The 24,694-nt window shown below is 39.3% G+C and overlaps 1 protein-coding gene across 5 annotated transcripts; it reads left to right on the top strand.

The window, feature by feature from the left end:
- The first annotated feature begins 4,615 nt into the window (after positions 1–4,615).
- ZSCAN12 (zinc finger and SCAN domain containing 12) lies at positions 4,616–24,481 on the top strand. 5 transcript variants are annotated; one of them, XR_006885430.1, is made up of 6 exons: positions 4,616–4,864; positions 5,595–6,087; positions 10,395–10,539; positions 11,970–13,122; positions 20,045–20,487; positions 21,974–24,481. XR_006885430.1 is itself a non-coding variant. In XM_046641089.1 (5 exons), the coding sequence occupies exons 2-5, from the start codon at positions 5,662–5,664 to the stop codon at positions 20,163–20,165; spliced, it is 1,845 nt and encodes a 614-aa protein (XP_046497045.1). In that variant the 5' UTR covers positions 4,616–4,864; positions 5,595–5,661; the 3' UTR covers positions 20,166–21,121. The 5 variants fall into 5 exon arrangements, 3 of the variants coding, with proteins under 3 accessions (XP_046497045.1, XP_046497043.1, XP_046497044.1); XR_006885431.1 differs by having other exon boundaries at positions 22,216–24,481; XM_046641089.1 differs by lacking the exon at positions 21,974–24,481 and having other exon boundaries at positions 20,045–21,121.
- The last annotated feature ends 213 nt before the right edge of the window (positions 24,482–24,694 follow it).

Raw genomic sequence — 24,694 nt, forward strand, 5'->3', positions numbered from 1 at the left:
TTGGAGAGAGAGAACAGTTCTAATAATCCATGGGTTTTAGATAATCTAAATAATTGGTGTGTCAGTTCTAAATAATCCATGAGTCAAGGGAAAAGCTCAAGGGAAATTTTAAAAAATACATTGAAATGAAAGAAAATGAAAATGCATCATACCAAAATTTGTGAGACATGGCTAAAGCAGTTCTGAGATGGAAATTTATAGCATTAAATGTATACATTAGAAAGAAGAAAAGTCTTAAATCAGTAATCAAGTCTTCCACTCAAAAACCTAGAACAAGAAGAGCAAAATGACCTCAGAGCAAGCAGAAGAAAGGAAATAAAGATAAGGACAGATATCAAGGAAATTGAAACCAGAAAAAAATAGAGGAACATCAAAGAAGCAATAGTTGTTCTTTTAAAAGACTGATAAAATTAACAGTATGTGCCAGAAAAAAAGGGAAGAAGAAACAAATTACCAATATCATATGAAAAAGGTGTTGTCAACCACTGATCTCATGGGTATTAAAAGGAAACAAAGGAATAGTTTGAGCAACTCTGTGCTCACAAATTTGATAACTTAGATAAAATGGTACAATTCCTTGAAAGACACAAACTCCCAAAACTCACACAAGGAGAAGTAGATTATCTGAATAGGTCTATATATTAAAAAAATTGAATTAATATTTAATACCTTCCAAAAAACTCTGCATCGGGTGCAGGTGAATTATACCAAACATTTAAGGAAGAAATGATACCAATTCTCCACAATCTATTCCAGAAAATGTAAGTAGTGTAAACATTCAATAACTTATTCCATGCAGCCAACATTACCTTAATAACAAAACCAGATAAAGTCATTACAGAAAGGAAAATTACAGACCAGTATTTCTCATGAACATAGATGCAAAAATTCTCCACAAAATATTAGCAAATTGAATTTGATAATATATAAAAAGAATTATATATGAAGACAAAGTGAGACTTATTCCAAGTATGCAAAAATGGTTCAACATTTGAAAATCAATTAATGTAATCTGCCACATGAAAATGCTAAAGAAGAAAAATCATATCAATTGATGCAGAAACAGCATTTGACAACATCCAATGCCTATTTGTGATTTAAAAAAAAAAACCAACTAGAAATAGAGAGGAGGGTCTGGCCTGGTGGCGAAGCAGTTAAGTTCACAAGCTCTGCTTTGGGGGCCTGGTTTGGATCCTGAGCAGGGACCTAGCACTGCTCATCAGGCCATGCTGTGGCAGGTGTCCACCATATAAAACGGAGAAAGATGGACACAGATGTTAGCTCAGGGCCACTCTTCCTCAGCAAAAAGAGGACGATTGGTGGCAGATGTTAGGTCAGGGCTAATCTTCCTCAAAAAAAAAAAAAAAGAATAGAGGGGGACTTCCTTCAAAATGATAAAGAACATATACCAAAAAAACCCTACAGCTGACAGTATACTTACTGGTGAAATATTGAATACATTCCTCTTATGACCAGGAACACAGCAAGAATCTCCATTATCACCACTGTTATTCAACACAGAGCAAGAAGGTTTAGTGCAATAAGACAAGAAGAGGAAATTAAAGTCATACAGAACTAAAAAGAAAACCATCCCTATTGGCAGATAACATGATTATATACTTAGAAAATCTCAAAGAATGTATGAAAAACTCCTAAACCACTGAGTTCAGCAAGTTTGCCGAATATAGGATCAACACACAAAGCTCAATTGTATTTCTATATACTAACAATGAACACATGGACACTAAAATTGTAATACAATACTATTTACAGTGACTCAAAAAAAAAAAAAAAGAAAATACGTGTAAGTCTGAATGCTGAAGAAAGAAAACAAAGAGGATCTACATAAGTGGAGAGACATACCATGTTCATGGATTGGAAGACTCAATATAGTAAAGATGACAATTTCCCCCAAATTAACATACAAGTTTATTGCAATTCCTACCAAAATCTCAGCAAGTCTTTTTGTAAATACAAACAAAATTATTGTAAAATTTATATAGAAAGGCACAAGAACCAAAATAGCTAAAATGATTTGAAAAACAAAGTATATGGAATCAGTCTACTTAACTTAAGACTGTATATAACTAGTACAGTAATCAAGAGATGTGGTATTGGTGGAGGATAGACACATAGAGCAATGGAGCAGACTGGAGAACTGAGAAACAAATATGCCCAACTGATTTTTGCCAAAGGTAGGAAAGCATTCAATGGAGGATAGATGTGCTTTTCAACAAATAATGCTGGAGCAACTGGAAATCCATAGATTAAAAACAAAAGCAAAAGCCTTGATCTAAGTGTCATATCTTATACAAAAATTAACTCAAAATAGATCACAGACTAAAATGTAAAGCTTAAAACTACAAAGCTTTTAGAACAAACATAGGATTAAATATTAGCATTTAAGGACAAGGGGTTCTTAGACTTGACACCAAAAGCATAATCCATAAAGGGAAAATTTGCTAAATTGGACTTCATCAAAATTAAAGGATGTTAAAAGGATGAAGACACAAGCTACGGAACAGAAGAAAATATTTGCAAACCATATATCAAGGGACTAGTATCTAGAATATATAAGGAATTTTCAAACCTCAAATGTAAAAACTCAAACAATCCAATTAGAACTTGGGCAAAGGACATGAAGAGACATTTCACCAAAGACATACTGATGGCAAGTGAGCACATAAAATGGTGCTTAACATCACTAGCCATTAGAGAAGTGCAAATTAAAACCACAGTAAAATATCACAACTATCAGAAAAGCTAAAACAAAAGGAGAGACAACACGAAATGACGTGAGGATGTAGAGAAATGGGACACTAATACATTCTGATGGGAATGTAAAATGTTACAGCTATATAGAAAGCACTTGGTAGTTTATTTAAAAACTAAGCATACAACTACTACATGACCCAGCAGTTGTACTTTTAGGCATTTATCCCAGAGAGATGAAGACACTCTATGTTTACACAAAAACCTGTACAGGAATGTTGAGAGCACCTTTGTTTGTAATAGCCAAAAACTGGATACAACCCTCTGAGAATACGACTCAGGAATAAAAAGAAATGTATCATTGATACGTGATTCTCCAGAGAATTATGAATGGAAAAAGCTAGTCTGAAAAGGTTACACACTGTATGATTCCATTTCTATAATATTCTTGACATGGCAAAATTACAGAAGTAGAGAAAAGAGCCATGGTTGCTAGGAGTTAATGAGAAGATGGGGGTGAGAGGGAAGTAGGTATGTTGATAAAATGGATTCTTGTAGTGACAGAAATGTTCTGTATCTTGACTCTTATCAATGTAAATATTCTAGTTGTAACATTGTACTATCATTCTGCAAAATGTTACTAATCATGCAAAGTTGGTAAAGAATAAATGGGGTGTCTCTGTATTATTTCTTACAATGCATGTGCATCTACAATTATATTAAAATAAAATTTAATTTTAAAAAATCAAAAGAAGAATATTTTGTGATATGGAAAAATTATGTTGAATTCAAATTTCAGCGTCCATAAATCAAGTTTTATTGAAACAACAACCAAAAAAAGTTGGTCCCGAATTAAGGAAACCTATCTTAAGGTCAGTTGATTAGCAACATTTATTCTATCTGCAACCTTAATTTCCCCTTGCTATGTAACAAAACATATTCACAGGTTCTGGGGGTTAGGAGTAGACATCTTTGGGGGATCATTATTCTGCCTACTACTGGTAGTATACTATAAACATCTGTCAATCACTCCATAGTGGTGCATCAAGAAAATTATTTCTCATTTGTTTTTACAGCTGCCTAGTATTCTACCCAGTAGAATTTTATAATTAGTCTAATTTTACAACAGAATGTGTTGATACTTTTATTATAGAACCTCTTTATTGATTCTTTTTAGCCAAGAACAGCATATGGCTTTCTATTTGCTGTTTACACTGGCCTTTCAAGAGTTTTCTTTTTAAAGTTTTCTCCATATAGGTTTTGCACATTTCTTCTTAAATTTATTCCTAATAATTTTGGTTGTTGCTATTGTAAATACAGTCTTCAGCTTTATAACTTTATCACTGGTCATTTGCATATATGAAGGCTGATTTTAGTATGTTAATTTTATATCTCTACTTTACTAAATGATCTTTTTTACGTAGTTTTCCCACTGAACTCCGTGTTTTCAGATAGATAATCATACCAACGCATAAAAGAGAACATGAGAACTATTGAAGGTGAAAAAGGAGGCGGAAACCACCATGTTGCCCCTTGATAAGTGTATGTACAAGATCTTCGTCCCTTGATCGTCGTGAAGCGTTGCTGAGTTGGGAAGGACTTGGGGAGCATCCCTTTGAGGCACCTCGAATCTCAAAGGTGCAGAAACCCAAATAAAAGTGAGAGTGAGGAACCATGGGATTTCCCTATTTCAGATCGACTTGCGAAGCCTCGACTACTCATCGGGTCGGGGGAAGCGGAGATAGGCACAGAAGAGGAGAAGCAGAAGACTGTTCCGTGGAACCGCCGGCCTGACACTACTCAGCGGTCCTCTCGCGGGAGCGGCGCGCGGGAGCCGGGGGTAACTACCGAGTTGAGAGCCCCTCCCTCCCCCTTCCTAGAGCAGCGCCGGAAGTGCGCCCGCGCCGACCCGGCGAGCCGGTCTTGTTTCGGCCTTTGTGGGTCGTTCTTGTTGGGTTCTGGCTTCCGAAGGGGTTGGAGGCCTCAGCCCGGAGCCCCGGGAGGAGGGAATCCTCTGCTGGCTCCGGGGGCCGCGGGTGAGCGAGCCTGTGCTCCGGACGCTGGGCGACGGGATATTAGGGCGTTCTGGCGGCCTGGGGCCCTCGGGCCGGCCCAGGCGGGAGCAGGGCGCCCTGCGGTCATCCCCGCCCAGGTGGGTCCGCGGGAAGCTCCCAACACAGAAGCCATCCCCCGACCCTTGGGAGGGTGGGTCGGAGCCCGGGGCTGAGGGGTCCGCCCTCGGTCTCTGCGGAGTCCGGCTGTGCCTGGGGCCGCGAACCCTTCTCGCTTGTGCGCCTCCCGACATTTCTGGACGCTCCTGCGTCTCAGACGCCGACCGGCGGCCTAGGGTCACTTTCCTGGGCTTGCCTCCCTTCAGATTTAGAATCACAGAATGTGAGGGTAGAAGAGGGCCTTAAAGACCAACATTTCCAGCCTTTTCACTTTGTAAATGATGAGGAGCGGAGAGATAAGTCCCAGAGGGAATAAATTCATGTGACTTTGCTGTTTTATGACTTCATGGCTTTCACCAGACATCTGGGCATTTAAAAAATAAAGCAGTTAATCGAGGATGTCTCAACGTTTTATTATTATTATTTACTCTAAATGTTGGATTTATTCCATTTAGTTGTCATTTATTCTAGAACTAAATGGAAATGTTCTTTCCAAGTCTTACTCTTTCTTCATAAAGTCCTGAAATAACTTAGCACTTTTTACCTAATCTTTCTCTTTAGTCTATTCTTAAGTCTTTTTTAATCAAAGTATTTCCCTGAGTATAGTAAATTAACCTGGAGACGTGTTTCAAAGCACATATTTAAATTCTCAGAATTTGTGATTTTTGCCTATGGTATTATTTGTGTTAATAATGATGGCTTCTTCCTCAGATCCACCCAGGAAGAAACTTTCCACTGGAGATCTTGCTTGAAGCACTGACACAGCTTTTGCAAGGCTATGATGGCATCTACTTGGGCTATCCAGGCCCACAGGAACCAGGATGAACTTTTGGAAGTAAAGATAGAGGAGGAGGAGCAGAAGGAGGAGAATTATAAGTATACCACGAGACAGGATCAGAAGCTGCAGAAGAACAACACCCATAGCAGAGAGGTCTTTCGACAGTACTTCAGGCAGTTCTGCTACCAGGAAACATCTGGACCCCGTGAGGCTTTGAGTCGACTCCGGGAACTTTGCCATCAGTGGCTGAGGCCGGAGACCCACACCAAAGAGCAGATCCTGGAGCTGCTGGTGCTGGAACAATTCTTGACGATCCTGCCTGAGGAGCTGCAAGCCTGGGTGCAGGAACAGCATCCAGAGAGTGGGGAAGAGGTGGTGACTGTGCTGGAGGATTTAGAGAGAGAGTTGGACGAGCCAGGATATCAGGTGAGAAGACAGATGTGGTTTCTGTTGGAGAAACGATGAATTATGGATTTCTAGGCCAGAGTGAAGTACAGCATTAGTTCACAAAGTGTGATCTTGACACTGGTGCATCAGAAAAGGGCCTGAGTGTCATGAAAAATTGATTAATGTAGTCCTAATTTATTTATACCTTTTCTGTGGAAGGATTATGTATTTCTGCACTAAGCTACAAAGTTCTCTTTGATAAAATGCTGCTCAGAAACATTAGAAACAGAAGATTTAGAAACAAGTCTTCTAGGACAGAGAGAAAATTTTGGAGAGATGATGGTAACAGAATGGGCAGCAGCCTCTTGAAAGGGGCATCACTTCTGTTGTTCAATACAAATTAAGAAATAAGGTTTTGCAGATATATCCACTGCCCTGTCTCCATTAAAGGATTAAAAGATGGAGAAATTAGTTACCATCTCAGAGGAATGGGATATAGGAGCAGAGTAGAAAGTTAGGAGGGAGGGCCAGGGCAGGGGACCCATGTTTCTTTGAGTAGTAGAAAGCCAAGTTAGGTTGGAAAGGTGAGTTGTGACGAGTTAAGAACAGAGAGTCCAGGACCTTGAATATCAAGCCCTGGAGTTTAGATTTAATTCTGAAGGACAGAGACTCCTAACCTTTTCTTTTTGAGTCTAGATGAGCTTTACTAACCCCAAGATGTAAAAGAGAACCAAATTATGTAGGACCTTTTTGTTTTGTTTTAACATTGATAAAAGGCAGTGGTTCTCAGCCATTGGCAATTTTGTGCCCCAGAGAGCATTTGGCAGCATCTTGGGACATTTTTGGTTGTCATAAGGGGGCATCTAGCAGTGAAAGGGCAGGGATGCTGCTGAACATCTTAGAATGCATAGGACAGCCTCATACAGCAGAGAATTGTCTGACCCAACGTGTCAATAGAGCCAAGGCTAGGAAACCTTGGTATAAAGAGTATAAAACAGTGAGAGGGACCTGCCTGTTGGCTTAGTGGTTAAGTTCAGCAGGGTCTGCTTTGACAGTCTGGGGTTCACAGGTTCAGATCCTGGGCATGGACCTACACCATTCATCAAGCCATGCTATGAAAGTGTCCCACATACAAAATAGGGGAAGATTGGCACAGATGTTAGCTCAGGGACAATATTCCTCAAGCAAAAAGAGGAAGATTGGCACTGGATGTTAGCTCAGGGCCAATCTTCCTAACACACACACACACAAATATAAAACAGTGAGATGATAAAACAAGACGTGTGATCTAGCATTGGGGTACAAAATAGACTGGAGAGGGAAGGAGCATGTGGCAAAAAGATCTAAGTTTGAAATGGAGTTATAAAAGTGTGGCTAGAAAGGATGAGGCATGCCTTAGGTAAGAATTAAATGGAAATGACAGCTTAGACATTTGAAGAAGGAAGAATGCATGGAAAACTTTTTACTAAGCAATCTCTTCTAGGCTATGCACTAGGGATTTCAAGCTTGAAAGACTAGCGTAATGAAGACATTCCTAACAGAGTTCAAGACGGTAGGGGAAGTGAATTGGGGAAGAGTTCGTTCATTCAGATATTTATTGAAAATCTCTTTTGCACCAGGCACCATTCTCGGCACTGGGAATGCAGCAGCGAACAAAGCATGGAAGGTTGCTGCTCTCGTGTAGATAGATTCTAGCCTACTGAGAAGAGACAGATGGTAAACAAAACATGGGCAAACATAATATGTCAGGTGGTGACAAATTATATTTGTTAAAGAAAATAGGGGCTGGCCCCACGGCATAGTGGTTAAGTTCGGCACCAACCCAGGTGGCCTGGGTTCCCAGGTTTGGATTCTGGGCGTGGACATACACTACACGTCAGCCTTGCTGTGGTGGCGACCCACATACAAAATAGAGGAAGATTGGCACAGATTTTAGCTCAGGGCTAATCTTCCTCAAGCAAAAAAAAAACCCAATAAAGCAAAGGAATAGTGAATGACATGGAGATTGTGCTATTTTCGATAGACCAGTCAGTGAAGGCTACTCAGATAGGGTGACATTTAGAGCAGGGATATGAATCAGAAGAGCAAGCCATGGAGCCATCCAGAATAAAAGCATTCAGGCAAAGGGAATAGTAAATGGAGAGGTCTTAAGGTGAGAACGTGCTTGTCCTGGTGGAGTTGTGCTTGTCAAGGAGGAGATGAAATCAAATAGTTATAAAGAGATCAGATCATGTAGGCACTTGTAGGCCATTAATTAAAAGGACTTTGGATTTTATTCTGAGATGGAAAGTCATTGGAGAGTTTTGAGCAGAAGAGAGGTTTAATCTGACTTAAAATTTTAAAATAATCACTCTGGCTGCTATGCTGGGAAAGTTCTGTGTTGGGGATGGGGGGAGGGGAAGGCGTAGAGATTAAAGGTAGAAGCAGGGAAACAAGTTTAGGAGGCTTAGCTATAAGCAGTAATCCAGGCAAGAGATATTGGTGGCTTGGACTACGATAGTAGCAGTGGAAGTGGGGAGATGTGATTGGATTCTGGATATATTTTGAAGGTAGAGCTTGACAGGATTTGTTTTTATATAGGATGTGAGATATGAGAGAAAGCGAGTTAAGGATTTTGCTAAGGTTTTTGGTCTGAACTCAGGTAGAATGGATTTGTCATTTGGTAAAGACTGGGTGAGAAGTAGGTTTCGAGTGGAGGGACAGGAATCAAGAGTTAGGTTTTAGATGTGTTAATTTTGAGATTCCCATTAGAATCCAGTTGGAAAAGTTGAGCAAGCAACTGGATATAGAAAGTTGGGATTCAGTGGAGGGATCTATGCTAGAACTTTAAAGGTGACACTTGTCAGAATATGGATGGAATTGAAAGCTATGAGACAAAAGGAGAGTAACCAGAAGTGGTAGCTGAGAAGGAGTGGCCACCGGGGTAGGAAGACACTGACAGAAACATTGGATTCTCAGGTGCAGGCGAAAGTAATTTGGTTTTAAACATGTTGAGTTTGTATTGCCAACCAGTCCTTTCTCTTACAGCATGCTGGAGGCAGCTGATGGGGTTTACAGCTTGATTTCTGAGGTCAACCCGGAGAGGCAGGGATAGAAGGTGCAGCTCACTGTACTGGCCTTTTTTTTCTTTTTTTTCTTTCAAAATTTGAAGTATCAAAACATCTTTTCAGTACATCTGAGATAGCATTCTGTTGATTTTGGCTCTTACTCTGGAGACAGAGGTTACAAAATGAAACTGTGTCAAGGAAATAGAAGCAGTGTATAGTGATTTCTTATTTACAAAATTTAGCCATTGAGGGGGATAGAGGAGTAATTTGAGGGCCTGTTGTATGCCAAGGCCCTGTGCTACATGCTTTACAGACATGATGTCGTATAATCTCAGAGTAAGTGACTAGCCCAAGGTCACAGAGCTGCTAAACTAAGAAACAGAGAAAGTAAGTAGAGTGATTCTGCTTTTTACAGTACCATACTGAGGGAACCTATTTTTAAATACAAGAGGGAATGGCCCCTTGCAGGAATGGAAGCTACAGAGTGGCTGAAGTTGCTGAATAAATGAGTTAATTGGGGGAGCAAGGGTCAGAGGGCAGCAGAAAGGGATGGGATTGAAGGCAAAAGTGGAGATAGGAGCCTTGAAAAAGAAAAGATATCTTCCTCTAAGACAGAAGGGAAGGAAAGAGTATGAGTGGACATAGATAAATTAAAAGGTTAGATGATTTTTGAGATGATTGTAATCTTGGATAAACAGAAAATAAGATCATCTTCCTGGAGAGAAGTGGGATGGAAACCTTGGAAGAGCAGTGTATTGGGAACAGCTTCTGGAGTGACTATGGAAGAGATTTCTCTCCTTTCTCTTCTTTTCCCTTCCTTTCTGCTTCCTCCTCCTACCCTGTTTCTTTTCTTCCTCTTTGTTCTTTGTTTCCTTCTGCCTTTCTTCATCATTTCTCTCTATTATTTCCCTTTACTTAGCCCCTTTCCTTTTCTTCTTTCTCTCTTCTATTTTCCCCTAAGTTCTTTTTTCCTCCTTTCTTCCTCTTTATAGCCTTCTTTTCCTTCTCTCCTTTCTTTTTTCTTTCTCTCTTTCCTTCTCCACTTCTTTGAGCATAAGACAAAGAAGTAAAACTGGCACAACCAACATACTTTAGCTGTTAAGTATGGGGGAAATCACTTCCAGCTGGGGAAGGGAAGGTTTCCCAGAGGAGGTGATGTTTATATTGACCTTGAAGAATGAGTAGGATTATGGCAGTTCATTCAAGTTTCAGAGAGCTGGGTGCCACTGCCATGAATAGTATACTTTTTTGTTTTCTGTTGTCAGAGCAAGTGTCTCAGCTATACCTCATTTACCTCAGGTCTCAGACCACGCTGAGGAACAGGAAATGTTCTTGCAGGAGATGGCACCTCTAGGAAGAGAACAAGAACCCAGTATGACCCTCCAGTGTGTGAAAGCCCAGCTAAAGTGTGAATCTCCAGAACTTGAAGCCCAACAGAAGCAAGGTAAGGAAGAAAGACCCATCTTGGGAGGAAGAAGGCAGGGTTAGCAGAGGACATGGGACTCTTTTGTACTGCATGCTGTTTCTGATCATTGAAGTCAGGAAAGTCTCTCTGGGAATCTGAGAGTCATGCATAGACTCTCAGACAGCTTAATTTGTTACTCTTCAGTTCTTTTTTTCTCTTTATATTAATATTTTTCTAAATTTTGTCTTTCTTTTATTTGAGATCACTTAATTTAGGCCTTCTGATAGTTATTGTCCTTTGTACTGACTTCCCTGCTATTTCTAGCCTTTATCCTACCAGATAATACCACTATCTTCCACTTTGACTTTATCCTTCCTCCTTCAGTAAATAAGCCTTTGCTCCATGATGTCTGCAACTAACTCTCAGATGGTTCAGGAAAAAACAATATGTGTGTACTGTTATAAAGAGAAGGAGTAATAAAGAAAAGGTGGCAGAATGTTAAAATTCGGTGAATGGGTGAAAGACCCTGTATCTTCCTTATCTTTCTCTATATTTTTTCTTTTTCATTTAATTTTTTAAATTGGTAAAAATTCACATGGTGCAAAAACAAAAATTTAAAGTTATCAAATGAAAAGTTTTCATTCTATTCAATTCTCCCAGCCATCTTGTCTCCTCCTCCCTGCTCTAAAATAGGTTGTTACTGTTACTAGTTTCTTGTTTGTCCTTCTAGAGATTTTTTTATGCATATACATTTTTCATATTCAAATGAATATATTTTCCTCTCTTTATCACTAAGATGGTAGAACCTTGCATTTTTTATTTCTAAACAGTGGCTTAATATTAAAATGTCTGGATGTACTACACAATTAACTAATCCTTTTCCCTGCTGATGACATTTAAGTTATCCCCAGTGTTTTATTTACTATAACAGACAGTGCTTTGGTGAATAATCATGTGTGAGTATATCTGTAGCATAAATTCCTATATGTGGAATTACTAGGTGAAAGGTTATATACATTTGTAATTTTGATAGATATTGTTAAATTGCCCTCTGTAAGGCTTGGATCGATTTACACTGCAATGTGTGATATCCATTTTGTGAATACAGTGTTATATCAAACTGATGGCAAATCTGATGGGTGAAAATAATATCTCAATATTGTTTAAATTTGCTTTTCCCTTATTTTGAGGTGGAGCATCTTGTCTTATGTTTAAGAGCTATTGTATTTCCTTTCCTGGAAACCATCAATTTTTCCTTTGCCCTGTTTTCTATTGGGTTATTGGTCTTTTCCTTAACAGTTTTTGGAGTGTTTTATATAATAGGTCTGTCCTATATTCCAATACCATTTTATAGCCGTGCAGAAACTCTAGGTTCTTATGTATTTTTCATTTGAATAATTTTGTGTTGCCTATTGAAGTTGCTGTTTGCTATCATAAGAAATTAGTTAACATTTATGATCCATTTGTAGTTTCAGATATTGAGACTGGAAATGAGTACAGGAATTTAACTTTAAAGCAAGAAGTTTCTGAAGAAATGGAACCATATGGGACTATATCTAGCAAATTTGAAAATGAAATGTCCCAGTCTATTAGATATGAAAAAACCTATGAATCTGAAGAAAAAACAGAAGAGCCTTCTGGACATTCTAGGGAAGATAAACAACCTATATGTGATGAAAATGGAGTAAGTTTGACTGAGAACTCAGGCCTTACTGAACACCAGAGAATTTGTCCAGGAGAAAAACCTTACGAATGTGATGACTGTGGAAAAGCTTTTAGTCAGCACTCACGCCTCATAGAACATCAGAGGATCCATACTGGAGACAGGCCCTACAAATGCGAAGAATGTGGAAAAACTTTCCGTGGGAGAACTGTGCTTATTCGGCACAAAATAATACACACTGGAGAGAAACCATATAAATGTAATGAGTGTAGCAAAGCCTTTGGCCGGTGGTCAGCTCTTAATCAACATCAGAGGCTTCACACAGGAGAGAAACACTACCACTGTAATGAATGCGGCAAAGCCTTTAGCCAGAAAGCAGGCCTCTTTCACCATCTCAAAATCCACACAAGAGACAAACCATATCATTGTACTCAGTGTAATAAAAGTTTTAGTCGGCGTTCAATACTTACTCAGCATCAAGGAGTTCATACTGGGGCAAAGCCATATGAGTGCAATGAGTGTGGAAAAGCCTTTGTTTATAACTCATCCCTTGTTTCCCATCAGGAGACTCACCACAAAGAAAAATGCTATCAGTGTAAGGAATGTGGGAAATCCTTCAGTCAGAGTGGCCTTATTCAACATCAGAGAATCCACACTGGGGAGAAACCTTACAAGTGTGATGTTTGTGGAAAAGCCTTTATTCAGAGGACAAGTCTTATAGGACATCAGCGAATTCACACTGGAGAGAGACCCTATAAATGTGACAAGTGTGGGAAGGCTTTCACTCAAAGATCAGTCCTCACAGAACATCAGCGAATCCACACTGGAGAGAGGCCCTACAAGTGCAATGAGTGTGGGAATGCCTTCCGAGGAATCACCAGCCTCATTCAGCATCAGAGAATCCACACTGGGGAGAAACCCTACCAATGTGATGAATGTGGCAAAGCCTTCAGACAGAGGTCAGATCTTAGTAAACACCAGAGAATCCATAGTAGAGGTCCCTATAAATGTAAAGAGTGTGGGGAATCGTTCAGGCAGAACTCAGCTCTTATTCAACATCAGACGATCCACAAAGGAGAAAAATCTGTTTCTCTGTGATGACTACAAGGAAGCTATGTCACAGAGTGCAGGCTGGAGTAGCTTTTAAATGATTCAGGGCAAAATGTCAGTCACTCACTATTGCTATGAGGAAACCTCAGATATTTTATAAAGAATCCACTATGTGCTGACCCTTGTATTAGGTGCTGTGGAGAACAAGAAGCATAACACCAAATTCGTTTCTTAAAGAGTTTACAATCTAGTTTGGAATATATAAGACCACATGTTTAGTTAAATAAGACTACAGGACAGTAGAATTGATGCTCAAAGTGGTGGAGAATTAAAATGGCACTTGGAAGACAGTAAGTGCTATAAATTCTGAAGGACAGATCCTTGTTGCCTAAGATGGTCAGGAGAGATTTAATTGACGATAAGGGTTTGGTGGGCAGATTTGAAAGGCAAAAGGGAGAAAATATTTAGGCTCAAACAAATGGAAGCAGAGTCGTTTGGAAATATCAGTGACAATACTAGCAAACCTAAAGTAGAGAGCTTGTTCAAACTGGGCAGTTGATGACATTAAGTTGGAAATAACTTGGGGACAAACTATGGAAGGGCTAGAATGCCAGTAATTTTACCTAATATTTTATAACACTTTGACACTTACAAAGCACTCTTCTCATTTAATTCCTAAAATATCTCGGTAAATTAAAATTATTCTCCATTTCAAAACTGAGGATACTCTTGCTTACAGAGATGGTGACATAGCTACAACATCACACAAAGGAAAAGACCAGCAACTTAGGTGCAGATCTCTGACTTCATGTCCTTTTCATTACAATAGATTCCTCAACATCAGTGGAGCTTGTTTAAAATGCCTGAGTCCCACTCACAGATATTCTGCTTCAGTAGGTCTGGGATGGGGTTGAGAATCTTCATTTTTATAGCTCTACAGTCGCCTGATGTTAACTAAAATATGAGAAACATTGCATCGAGACACAACTGCCTTTGTGGTTGCCAGCGAAGTGAGGAAACATGAACACAGTCCCGTAAACAAGGGACCACTGCAGATTTTTGGCATAAGGAAAGCCCTACCTGTGGGACATATGCCACTAGCTCCTTAGAGTGAACAGGGGATTAGACCTCCATCATGCCCAAAACTAGGGCTTCAGGATGGCCTGCCCATTCCTTCAAATTTAAGTGTTTTTTTTTTAAAAAAAAGACTGACTTACATTCCAAGGCTCCAGGGTCTTAGTGCAAGCCCTTTGTGTGTGTATGTGTTTAGTTATGGGAGGGGTGCTGCTGCTTTTCTCTGTTTTACTCATTAACCTCCCTTTTTTCCCAACTCGATAGTTACTATGTTCTGAATTCCCTAAAAATGGCTCTTGAGAATGGTGTACAATTTTTGGTTTGTATACCTTCTTGAGCACATAAAAGACCTAAAGATTAGTGATTCTATCCCTTGGGGCTTCTGAAAATACAAATCAACCAAAAATTGGTTGACTTTACCCCTAGATTACTCAGTAAACAATTCTGTTTTGGATGAGAACCTATGATGATTATTGTAGTGGGAAAATAGGCAAGCCACATAGATGTACACGTGGCTCCTGTTCTGTTTATCTTTTTATTTACTGAAATCATTTTAAATCTCTACTGAGATGTCCTCTTATTTCCTTCCTATCCATAATCCCTATATAGAACATAAGCATATCATCACTGGCTTGGAAAGAGAAGAATCAGTAGTACTATAGAAATACGTGTGTTCCTAGTTTTCTAAATTGTAAGTGTGAACACATTTTCCCATAAAAATGATAATAGTATTAGTCTTATAACTTAGACAAATTATTTGCCAGATCGACTATTGGGATTGGAATTTACATGACTGTGCAAGAAAACATTCTGAGTTCACAACAGAGGAAAGCAAATGAACATTTGAAAAACACCTCATTCACCAGCTGAGAACTATTTATTTAGGCTTTTTCATAAGACCAAAATTGGAGTTGCACACACAAGGCATTGAGGCAGGTAGGATTGGAAACCTAATTTTTAACATCCAAGAAACAAACAAGGATCCCAGAGTGAGCCTGAGAGCTCTGGAGATATAAGTATGTGAGACCTAAGCTTACCCTGCCTGAAATTTCTTACTCTCATGCAAACTCTTCTTATTGGAGGGGACTTTACTTAGTAACAAGAACCGATATGAGAATGTCCTCTTTACCACACTGAGGCTCTCCATACTTGGCATCAAATCTGATTTCACAGACATGTTATCCAAACTGAAGTTCCTCTAACTCCAGAGCCTCTCACTTTAATCTGACTGCTCTCTGCAATGCAATCTTTATTTTAAACTTGCTTTCTACTCTCAGTGCCATTACTTGCAGTCTCTCCAGTTCATCCTCTGTTTAACATGTTCTCTCAATGCACACTTTTTCCTCCATTTGCCTCTGACTCTCTTAAGTACCTAATCTTATAAAGCAACCATAAACAAAGACCCAGAACAATGGGATATGCCTATTACATAGAAAGATACAGTTCATAACTTGTTTAAAAATAAATGGGGGTTTGTTCTGGTGGTTTCTTGTGCCTAAATACAGTTGTACTACCAAAAAAAGGTGGAGTGGCATGAAATTTCCAGGTAGGGATCAAAGGAGATCAAACTAATTATCCAGGATAAGGAGAAAATATAGTAGAATAAGGTTACTTATTGGAACTAAGTTGGCAACAGAGAAGCTGAAGGCCCTGAGGGGCAAGTGGAGGACATGAGAGATGTTAGATATGGAATTGGGGAGCAGTGAACAGAGACTGTCTTGTGATGAAGTCAAGAGTACATCTTCATGTGTAAAGGATAGATGTAGTATGACAATGACAGGATCTAGGAAATTAGAGTCCTTGGAAGCAGCTTATCTACATGGATTTTGAAATCATCAACAATAACAGGATGGAAAGGAACCATATGAAGTGAGTCCAATATAGAAGTAATGGCAGTCAATAGTAGTACCACAACAGCCAGATAGAGTGATGTAAAACTCAAATGAATCATGAAGCAGTGGCTTAGAAATAACATTAAGGATGAGAATAAGTTTGACTGGCTTCTCTTTTCTAATTGATTCAAGGTAAACAAGATGTGAATGTTTAAGGCAAAAAGCACCTGGAGGTTGGGGGAGACCCAGGTTTCTAAAATGATGGAAAATGAAGTGAGCTTAAACTGGGCTTTGGATGAAAAAGTAACCTGACAATCAAACAGGGGTTCCAGAGAGTGCAATAGAAAGGGTCTGCGAAAGGACTGCCAATGAAGATAAAATAGTTGTATGAAGAGGTTGCTGGAATCTGAGATATGAGGTACAGCTAATGATGAAAGAGGATTGAGCAGGGCTCTGAAATGAGAAATATCTGTATGGTGAGGATGGCGGTAGAGAGCGCTAAGATACAAGCACTTAGAAAAGCTCTGCACTCCTGTACTCAGAACAGAAGTAGCCTCTTCCATTAATATCCGGTACTACTTTATTATAGAGTTGTTACAGTTAAAACAAACCCTTCATTATTGGCCATCTTTTGGAATCGAGAAAAGGATTAATTAACAATAATACATAACATTTATTACTTGCTTACTGAGGGCCGGACATTACTGAATGCTTAAATTATTTCAGTTTTAGCTAAGGAAACTGAAATCGATGAATTAAGCTGCTTGAGGTCACAAAGTTAGTATGTGGTGGGGCCAAGATTTGAACCCAAGCAGCCCAGTCCCAGAGCCCACACACAGTTCCTCTGTTTATTTCATTTGAAAGAACTGTGTGTTGCAGTGGTATTCAGTGTTTCAAGTAATTATCTGTAGAAACTTTTTAACTTCTATCACTATTCTGGAAAATACTTAAGAAACTCCAGAGTCCTAGGTCCAAACACCAAAAGTAATAATATCACCATCCTCTCTGCCTACTAAATCTTGGATGAGGTTGGGTCAGCATACACATCAGCCCTAAGTTCTTCTTACCTGCACAATGAGGGTGTCTGCAGGAGACATTCCACTTTAAAAATGGTCTCTTTATAGGAAAGGATCCCCCTTCTAGCTTAGAACCATAATTGACTGCATTATTCTGACAGAATAAGGGATATTTGGCTGTCTTCTTTAATACAGATAATAAAGATTTAGAGAGATGCCCCCATTATGGATCTATCCAGTAACCAATATGGATCTATCTTTGATGAGGGTTTTCAAAAGTGATTTTATCTCTGTAGCTAGTACCACTTCTTGGATTAAAAAAATCATAATTGTGTATTATATAAAATAGTTCTTTCAGGTGTTCCTCTTGACTCCACAGCCCAGAATTTATTTGAGCAACAAGTGCTTGTTTAATTCAGGGATAATCATTTGATAGCCTTTAATTGAATCTTCTCAACTTTCATCTTTTCACGTTGAAAGGTCACATATCACAGCTCCTCCAGCAGTTCATTTTATTAGAATTTCTTTGGATCCCCTCTCCTTCCATACCTTTCTGGGTATAACTGGTAAGGAGTCCTTGCACATTATTTTTTATACATATAAGTATTTTTACATATATATTAATATATGTATGAATATATTTTGTATAAAATAATTGTATATAATTTTTATTTTATACATATAATTTGATTTTATGTATATAGTTTGGTTTTGACAAAGCCAACCATAAGTATTTTGAACTTCTCAGTTAACTCCCTAGCTCACATTGTAAAACCATCGTTGAGAGCCAGCAATTCTCCCTTGATTTCATGGAAACAGTTTATTCACTTCACACGCATTATAAAAGATGGTTTCCAGGTCTGAAAACCCATCATTCAAGGCTCCCAGAGCTTTCACCCATCACAGTTGAAGGTGGTCTTTGGGGGATATATATGTTTGCTCTACCAGTCATCTTAAGTCCAGATGTCCTGGTCCTCAGTGTCCCAAGAAGGACTCCTAAGCGGAGGCCGTTTGTTACCTCTGATTCGTAGTTAGATCTTCATTATTCCTTTCTAAGCTTGATATGCATATCTTACTTTTTGATCTAGTGCCTCAGTTCTGCCTACTCCAGTGAAATATTCAGGAGTAACTCTCTCACCATTTCATCCCGGATAAGGAACTCGACAGCTTGCTGTAGCCAAACTCTAGCTGTGTGACTTTGGGCAAGTGATTTAATCTGCTTGTGCCTCAGTTTCCTCAAAACGTAAAATGGCGATAATAATAGTACCTACCTTACTAGGCAATTAATGTGGACTAAATGGGTTATACATAAAGTGCTTAGAACAGTATTGATCACATGGTAAGTGCCTTGTAGCCGTTTTCTAAGGTTTTACTACCATGGGCTCTCAAACGTGTTGGCTCTAGATGCTCCAGCCCAGGCCCTAAATTAGCTGTGAGCATGCTGCAAGCTCCCCAGGATTGCTGCATACTCCGCCCCGCCCTGGGATTAAAGCTCCCACCTAGGTCTACTCGTACTTTCTTACCTTGGGAACTGATAAACAGTGGCCGGCAGGGGACAAATATCGCCTAAACTGGCAAGGAGAGATTCCCCATCTTTTGGCTCCGCCCCTGTTAGTTATCAGAGATAACTAGTAGCTCAGGGTTTTCGCTTTTTGTCTTTGGAGTGGCTCTTCTGATGTTCTGCAGTTGGAAGAAGACCCCGGGCGGGACCTGCAGCGCCCCGGCCTCAGAGTTTAGGCCCCTGAAGTTACCTGACGGCGCAGCCCGAGCCGGCGCCGTTCAGCGGGGGCGGGGATACTGTCAGGCGACCACAGAGAGGAGAAACCCTCCAGATTCCTAGAGAACACCGAATGGTGAGGCGGCTGGTGATAGTGCAGGTTTAAAACTGCGAGCTCTTACAGTCGTTGTGGCGTGCGTGTGGAGGTGGTTGTTGTGGGTTCGTGGCATCTGGGTTCGACTCAGTGTCTGATCCGGCCCATCAGAACTCCGGTGAGGTTGGGTCTGATGATTGGGAGTTACGGGGGAAAGTTCAGGAGGGCTTCCAAGTTTTGAGCTGTGTTAAGATACTGGGGCTGTTGAGAAAAAGAGGAAAGTCTGAGATCTTGGTTTGGTAAAAGGAAGGTTGGGTTCTTTTGCGGAGATGATCTGACTCATGACTCTCCCTAGAGCAGGTGGGACGACGCTTGAGTGCAAGGAAAAGACATAGATCTAATTACTGATTATACGACCTTGAGCAAATTACTTAATCTCTCGGTGCCTCAGTATAAGTCATCTGTCAGTGGAATTGTATAGTATCTACTTAAATGAGTAAATTCGTAGTCAATTTTAAACAAATATTAGCTGTTGTTATTTTCTCATTTCTGATGTCCTTTTTTTTTTTAATCTGGTGAGGGAGATTGGCCCTGAGCTAACACCTGTTGCCAATCTTCCTCTTTTTGCTTGAGGAAGAGTGGCCCTGAGCCAACATCTGTGGCCATCTTCCTCTATTATGTATGCGGGACGCTGCCACAGCACGGCTTAATGAGTGGTATAGGTCTGCTCCTAGGATCAGTATCCGGGAACCCAGACCTCCGAAGTGGAGCCCACTGAACTTAACCACTATGCCACTGGGCTAGCCCCCTCTGATGTTCTTTTCTTTACCCTTTATTTGGGATTCTCTGAAGGAGAGAACCAAAGGAAAGAGGGTCATGGTCTTTCTCTCAAGCTTTATTAACATAAACATTTAGGAAGTAAGAGATTTTAGCAGGTGTTGCTAGCTAATAATTTGCAAAGTCACTCCCACTCCTAATTTATTTAGCTTCCTGACAGTTCCTTTTTCTTTAAGTGCATTGTCCAGGTAAGTGAGTTCTTGGGTAAAAGAGCTTAACAAAATTTAGAGTTTCTTTTAACAGTTTTATTTTGTGCCTTAGGAAGAAGACTAGCTACAGGGAAATACTTCTGAAAAATCAGTGTGAACCCCAAGCTGGAGTGAATCTTCTCCTCAGCTCTCTCATTCCAGAATGGCAGTCCTCTTGCAGGAAAGCTCTCTAATAGTGACTGATGGTACAGGAACAGGGATGTGCTGTGCCAAGAATCAGGCTGGCAAAGAAATCACAGACCTTTCTTCAAACTTTAAGTTGTTACTATCAGGAGATAAAGATCTGGACCTCACAGGGCTGTCAGAAGACTCAGGAAGCTCTGCCCACAATTGCTGAGACTAGAAATACAGACCAAGGAGCAGATGTTGAAGCAGGTCCTGACCCCTGCCTGGAGAGCTGCAGACCTAGGTAGGATAATATCATCTAGAATGTGGAGAAGAGGCATCGGTCATGCTGGAGAAGTTGAAGAGACAGCTTGAAGGACACACCATCAGGTGGGAAGGGTTGGGAAGATAACTTATGGCTTGACTAGTGAAAGGCTTCCGGAATAGCACAGAAAACAGCAAAACGTGACTTTAGGATCCCTCAGATATCTCTGGAGCCATAACCCAGTGTCTCTGCTGTGGGCTTTAATTCCCCCTGGTATTCATGTGCACGTATGGAACCTTCTCTTTCTCTATTGGGTTTTTGGGGAAAGTTTAGCTTTAAAATCAGTTCAAGACCAGCTTCATCCCATTGCCTTTAGGGCCAAGGCTGAAGAAAAGAACAAGCTATGCCTATGACAGAGATAGTACCTTGGAATCAAAGGTTTCGGGTCCAGCCTGTTAAGACCGTATCTTAGTTTAACTCTCAGCATTATTGCCTTTGAAGCAGAAAGCTGATGAGAAAGGATTTCTGCAGAGAAAGGAGAGATTCTCGAAAGGAAGCTTTTTAGAACTCTTGTTAATAGTGTTCTCTCCCTTGAAACCTTGCCCCTACCAATCTGTTTCTCATTATCTACCCAATTCTTATTTATTTATTTTGCTGGGAAAGATTCACCCTAAGCTAACATGTGTTACCAATCTTCCTCTTTTTTCTCCCTCTTCCTCAAAGCCCCACTACATAGTTGTATATTTTAGTTGTAAGTACTTCTAGTTCTATCTGAGCCACTGCCACAGCATGGCTACTGACAGACGAGTGGTGTGGTTCTGCGACTGGGAACTGAACCCAGGCTGCCAAGTGGAGCACACTGAATTTTAACCACTAAGCCATGAGGGCTTGCTGTGCCCAATTCTTCAGGTAGAAACTCTCAGCCGTATTTGCCAGGGGCATTGTGTTTTGCTTTGTTGTTATTTTGTTTTGACCTGTCCAACTCCTTTAGCTTCAAGTACTGATTTCTTCTTATGTTTTAGTCCTGAACATTATTGGGAAAGTTATTTTCCCCACTGCAATTTTTCCAGTTTACTGATTTCCCACATCAAAATAGTATATGTATTTTGATACTGGTCTTACTATCACTTCAAGATAACCTTTATCATATCCTGTTGTTTATTGATCCACTCAACAAATATTCATGGAGCATTTTGTCTATAGGAGTGGCCTAGGTACATTTCACTTGGTGTAAATGGTCCTTTTAACTAGCCTTTGCAAATTAAACTTCCTCTTGGTTTCATAATATTCCCTGTTTTTCATCTCTGGATTCAAACTGATCTTCTCTTAACTTTTTTTTATTATACCTTCCTGATTCTTTTATTGTCACATTTTGTGAGAAAATCCTGCATGCTATTCCAATCTCCTGCCCAGTTATCTCCTCACTCAAACTGGAACCTCACATGCCTTCTTTGACACTTTATAAACTTGAGATGGCAGTTTTAAGACGTGGAAAAGGCATACACTTTAGGTAAAACTGGGTTTTGTTTTTATCAGTGTTCCTCAACTAAAGTCTCATTATCTCAGCAGAAGATACAACTGACATTTGAATTGTCTATGCATTTTTTTTAGATGATGTTACTGAGAATGAAAATAAGGACTTGTCTCCAACACAAAAAAACTGTGAAGATGCTAAATCATGTTGGGGGATCTCTATAGAACTGCATTATCAATGCAATAAGTGTAGTAAAAACTTTACTTACTGGTGAGTCATTACTCAGCATTAGGGAGTCCACATGGAAGAGAATCTCTCTGAGAGCAACAAGTTTGGAAAGGCTTTTGTTTATAACGGATCCCTCTTTTGCCACCAGCAGATCACCACAAGGAAAAATGCTTATCAGTATAAGGAATGTGGGAAAGCTTTCAGCTATAGTGGCCTTTTTTGACATCAGAGAATCCACATAAGCCAGAGACTGCATAAATGTGGTGAGTGTGAGGAGGCCTTCATTCAGTGTGGAAATCTTGTAGAACGTTATGTGAAGGAAATAGGAAGGCCACCCAGAAGTCAGGACTGACTGTGCACCAGAGCATCTACAGAGGAGAGAGATCTTATAAACATGATGAATGTGGAAATACTTTCCATGGAATCACCAGCTTTGTTCAGCATTGGAGAATTCACACTCAAGAGAACCCTGACAGTGTGATGTGTATGGAAAATTCTTCAGATAAGAGTTTGGATCTTGGTAAACATCAGCAAATCCATATTAGAGAGGCTCTTATAAATGAGAGGATTGTGGGAAGTTATATAGATAGAGATCAAGCCTCACCTACAGTCTCTCCACAGTATTGGAAAATTAATATAATTAACGTAAATGGGCAGTTGTATGGTGAAGAAGTATTCTAAATTGCCCATTTTAGCCAGTAAAAATATTCAATGAGTGTCTCAGGTCAAGAAAAGGAAAGGTCAGAAGTTTTTTCGATTCCTAGAGGAGTCTATATATGTAAGCAACCAGGACTTTTGAAATAAACTCTTTCTCTGCATCCCTGGACTTGTGATCCTGTCTCCTGGATGATTATCTGTGTATTGAAGATATGTTATTTCCCCATGCCTGCTCTAATCTCATATCTTAAATTCATTCAACAAATGTAGACTGTAGTAATATTGTCTTACTGTGTTATAAATATATTTTATTGATGGGCTAAATAGGCATGTATGAGTACCCTGGGACTCAAAAATCACATTTATATGGTTTCAGTAAATGTAAAGAAAGGAACCACATCGTTGAATTGTTGGATACTTTCCCAGATTTGGGACTGCCTCTGTGTTCTCCAACACAAGGCTATATACGTGTCCTTCAGAGAATATATATTTTCCAGCTTTGGTCTGATTATTTTTTTAAGACAGAAAAAGATACTTCACATATAACCTATTGACAGATAATGCTAGAGATATTTTCCCTTATAGATAACACAGAATATAATCTTGTGAAGGCTGGTACTTTAAGTGACTTGCTGGTTATCCTTTTCAGTTCTAAAACCTACAGGCTAGAAGAGGAAAGAATCTTTAGAAGCCCTGCGGCAAGTTGGTAATACAGCCCAATCTCTAGGAGAATAAGGCTTACATATTTTATAGTAGCTCACTAAATACAGGAACACAGATTTCAGAACTTTGCAATGATTCTTTGGATCTGCTGTGCATCATTAGATTCTTTTGACAAGGTATTATAGTCCCTATTTTAAAAGATGGACTGCATTTTCTAGAGGGTGTTTTCAGCATCTATGGAAATCACGTTTCTTTTCCTTAACGTTGTTATTGCCTTGCATCATTTGAAAATGTTTCTTAATACTGAGCCAACTTTGCATTCCTGGAATTAATCCCATTTAGTCATGATGTTTTGTTAATGAGTTCTACTTGCTATTTTATTTAGTACATTTTTCTTCAATATTTATGTAAAATTGGTCCAATTTTCTTTTTTTGTACTATATTTTTCAGGTTTAGGTTTCAGTATTTTATTTGCATCATAAAAAGAGTTAAATTCTTGTTCATTTTTAATGCTCTAGAACAATTTATATAGGCTTGGAATTAGCTGGTCTTTGAAGGTTGAATTCTGACATAAAACCTGGGCTGAGTGCTTTTTTGTGGAATAATTCCTGGGTAACTTTCTCTCTTTCTTTTACAGAAATGGTCTATTAAGCCTTTCTATTTATAAGGGGGTCAATTTTGGTAATCTGTTATCTGCCTAGAAAATTATCATCTAGATTTTCAAATTATTATTTCACCTAGATTTTCAAATTACTTCCCTAGAATCTGCAATATAATCTATTATGACTTTTTAAAAAGCTTTATTGAGGGAAATTGATATACAGTAAACTGCTAAGTGTACAATTGTACATGATAAGTTTTAACATGTGCACAGCTGTGAAATAATCACTACAAAATAATGCACATCTCTATCACCCCAAAAGGTTTCCCCATGTTCCTTGATAATTCCTCCCTCCCACCCTTCCCTGCACACTGCCCCCATATCCAACCTCTGCTCTGCTTTCTGTTGCTATAAATTTAGTTTGCATTTTCTAGAATTGTGTATGAATGGAACCATACAGTATGTTCTATTTTTGGTCTGACTTCTTTCATTCAGCATAGTTATTTTGAGATTCATCCATGTTGCATGCATCAATAATTCATTCTTTCTATTGTTGAGTAGTATTCTATTGGGTGGATATACCACAATTTGCTTATGCTTTTACCTGTTGATGGACATTTGGATTATTTCCATTTGGGGGCTGTTAAAAATGAAGTTGGTATGAACATTTGTGTACAAGTCTTTGTATGGACATATGTGTTCATTTCTC

This window comes from Equus quagga, chromosome 15 (assembly GCF_021613505.1).
Source record: "Equus quagga isolate Etosha38 chromosome 15, UCLA_HA_Equagga_1.0, whole genome shotgun sequence".
NCBI lineage: Eukaryota > Metazoa > Chordata > Mammalia > Perissodactyla > Equidae > Equus > Equus quagga.